This window comes from Myotis davidii, unplaced genomic scaffold (genome assembly GCF_000327345.1).
Source record: "Myotis davidii unplaced genomic scaffold, ASM32734v1 scaffold1534, whole genome shotgun sequence".
In the NCBI taxonomy this organism is placed as follows: Eukaryota; Metazoa; Chordata; class Mammalia; order Chiroptera; family Vespertilionidae; genus Myotis; species Myotis davidii.
The window spans coordinates 153061-156287 of NW_006285799.1; the positions used below are offsets into that span (position 1 = coordinate 153061).

Here is a 3227-nt window from a genome sequence, read left to right on the forward strand (position 1 = left end):
TATTAATTATAAGATTTAAATTTTGTTTCTTGTTTTTAAATTTTATGTCAGGATATGGTTATACAAGCTCTTCAGAAAACTAATAACAGAAGTATAGAAGCTGCAATTGAATTCATTAGTAAAATGAGTTACCAAGATCCTCGACGGGAACAGATGGTTACAGCAGCTGCCAGACCTATTAATGCCAGTTTGAAACCAGGTGATTAATCAAACTTTTCCCCTACTTTTATTTTATAGCATTGTTTTAAAATATAAGTATATCAAATCTTTAGTCTAAGAAGTTGGTAAAAGCATCACAGTAAGTGAAAGTCTCAGATTAGGATAACAACATTACAGTGTTACACCAGATCAAAATGAATGAGAGGAAGGGCCCTAAAGTTCCATAGGTAATTCTGATAGCAGCAGTAGTTAAGAACTACTTAATTATTTATATTGCAACTGAAATATTTCTTTTTAACCACAAACATAATTCAAACTATTTATTATTATAAGAGTAAAAACATGTTTATCATAGAATATTTAGAAAGTAATAAGCAAAAAGAAACCACTATTTATACCCACAAGATTTTGTTGTGTTTTGTTTCTCAGTCTTTTTTCCTGTGGAAAACCTGGGTAGGTTTATACATGTGTATTTTGATTCTTTTGTTTAAGCAAAAAATGGGTCATACCCAAACCTATTTCATTCACTTAATATACCATGCATAACTTTCCTTATTATTAAATGGAATGATTTTAATAGCTACATATAAATAGATTTATCACATACTTTATTTAACCAGTCTCAATTTTGACATTTGTCTTGTTTCCCTTTTTTTTGCCATTATAAATGCATTGTTCCTAAATATTTATACATTCCTAATGATTTTGTTAAATTTTTTAAAACTTGCAAAAATTTAAGGCTTCTCTTAGATTTTGCTGTCAGAAAGATGTTACCAACTTTATATTCTCCCAATCAGTTTAATATGCGAATTCCTATATTTGTAAGTCTTAGGTATTATCATTTTTAAATGTTTTTTTAAATTATTTTATTTTATTGATTTTTTTACAGAGGAAGGGAGAGGGATAGAGAGTTAGAAACATCGAGAGAGAAACATCGATCAGCCGCCTCCTGCATACCTCCCGCTGTGGATGTGCCCGCAACCAAGGTATATGCCCTTGACCGGAATTGAACCAGGGACCTTTCAGTCCACAGGCCGACGCTCTATCCACTGAGCCAAACTGGTCAGGGCTATTATCATTTTTAAAAAGAATATGAACTCCATGGGCCATCCAAATTGTTTTATTCAAATGGAGGATTTTTTGTTGTTGGTTTTTGTTGTTGTTTTTTAATATATCTTTATTGATTTCAGAGAGAGGAAAGGAGAGATAGAAATAACAATGATGAGAGAGAATTATTGATTGGCTGCCTCCTGCACATCCCTCACTAGGGATCAGTCCACAACTTGGGCATGTGCCCTGACTGGGAATTGAATCATAACCTCCTGGTTCATAGGTCAACACTTAACCACTGAGCCACACTGGCAGGACAGTGTTATCATTTTACATCATTTATAGGTTATTTTTGAATTGGCATTTTAATTCTTTGTTAATCTTGTGTTTGTTAGAGGCCCAGTACTTGAGTTTGTGCATGGGTGGGGTCCGGGAGGCCTGGCCCCAATCAGGGTGGATCGGGGCCCAGCCTGTCAGAGGAGGAGATGGTGGGAGGTTGGCTGCTGGCCGCCCCCCTCCCGCCCCCCAATCAAGCTGGTTTGCTGGCCGTAGTAGGCATCATAGCGACTGGTCATTACGGTTGTTATGGCGTTACAGTCACTGGCTTTATAGATAGATAGATAGATAGATAGATAGATACATAGATAGATAGATAGATAAGAGGCCTCATTCATTTTTTCTTTCAGCACATTTTTATTTTTATTTATTTTTTAAAATATATTTTTATTGATTTCAGACAGGAAGGGAGAGGGAGAGAGATAGAAACATCAATGATGAGAGAATCATTGATTGGCTGCCTCCTGCATGCCCCCAACTGGGGATCAAGCCCACAACCCAGGCATGTGCTGCTGACTGGAATTGAACCCAGGACCCTTCAGTTCACAGGCTGATGCTCTATCCACTGAGCCAAACCAGCCAGGGCTCAGCACATTTTTATTGATCAACTGTTTCAGGCCCTTTGCTGGGCATTGGGTATAAAGTTCTTGCCCTTTTATGGAGTTGCCATTCTAGTAAGGAAGATCAAATACACAAATACATGTGGAATTATAACTGCATAAGTGTGAATGAAGAGGGGAGAGTTCCATGGTACTGTAAACTCATAGAATAGAGTGATTTTTTTTTTAACCTAATCAAGGAGATCAGAGAAAACCTTCCTGTGAAACTAATAATAGAGCCAGTATCTGAAGAAAGACAAGAGAATGGCTTTAGTGAGGAAGAATGTCCTTATGCATGGCCTGTTTGAAAGGTTTTGATACCACATTCGAAGAAATGAAAATGGCTAGAGCACTGACAACAAAAGTATGAGATGTGACTGGAGAAGGACTGTTGATTTTATCGTAAGAACAGCAGACAGTTATGGAAACATTTCAAGTAGGGTGATGACAAGATTAGATTTGTGTTTTTAAAACATGGCTGCAGGGGATGAAGAACAGATTAGAGAGAGCAAGAGATGGTATCTGGATAGACTTGATAAGGGACTGTTCACAGGAAATGGAAGTATTCTGGACTCAATGGCAGTGGAATACAGTGAATGAATTAAGAGAGATGGGGAGAGTAAAATTGACAAGGATTGGTGATTCTATATGGGTGATGATACTAGAGAGGGATGACTCTTTAGGCTTTTGGTTTGGAAAACGGATGGTGATACACTACATTATGAAAGAGAATACTAAGAGAGAACAGGATTTGGAGAAGAAAGATCATAAGTCTGGTTGTAGACATGAGTTTGAGTTAGGCTCATTGAGTTATCGAAATGAAGATGCCAAGTAGGAAGCTAATTAGATATATACAGTTCTTGTATTAGCCTTACATATGAAATAGGTCACCTAAAGGAGGTAATAACAGACAAAAATGACAGTATGGACTATAACCAAGCTTACTGCTTTGTAGCTGATAGGAGAGGATAAGATTGCAAAGAAGACAGAAAATTTAGCTAAAAGGAGTTTAAAAACCAATATGGTTTTAGTATCTTGAAAGCCTACAGAAGAGAATGTTAAAGAAGGGGAAGGAATAGAGGG

At 36.8% G+C, this 3227-nt stretch overlaps 1 protein-coding gene across 2 annotated transcripts in view; it reads left to right on the top strand.

The window, feature by feature from the left end:
- LATS1 (large tumor suppressor kinase 1) overlaps positions 1-3227 on the top strand; it is a 29091-nt gene that overhangs the window by 1791 nt on the left and 24073 nt on the right. For both annotated transcript variants that reach the window (XM_006756877.2, XM_015559525.1), the window contains exon 2: positions 52-199. In XM_006756877.2, the coding sequence (XP_006756940.1) occupies positions 52-199 (148 nt within the window). The remainder of the gene's footprint in view (positions 1-51; positions 200-3227) is intronic.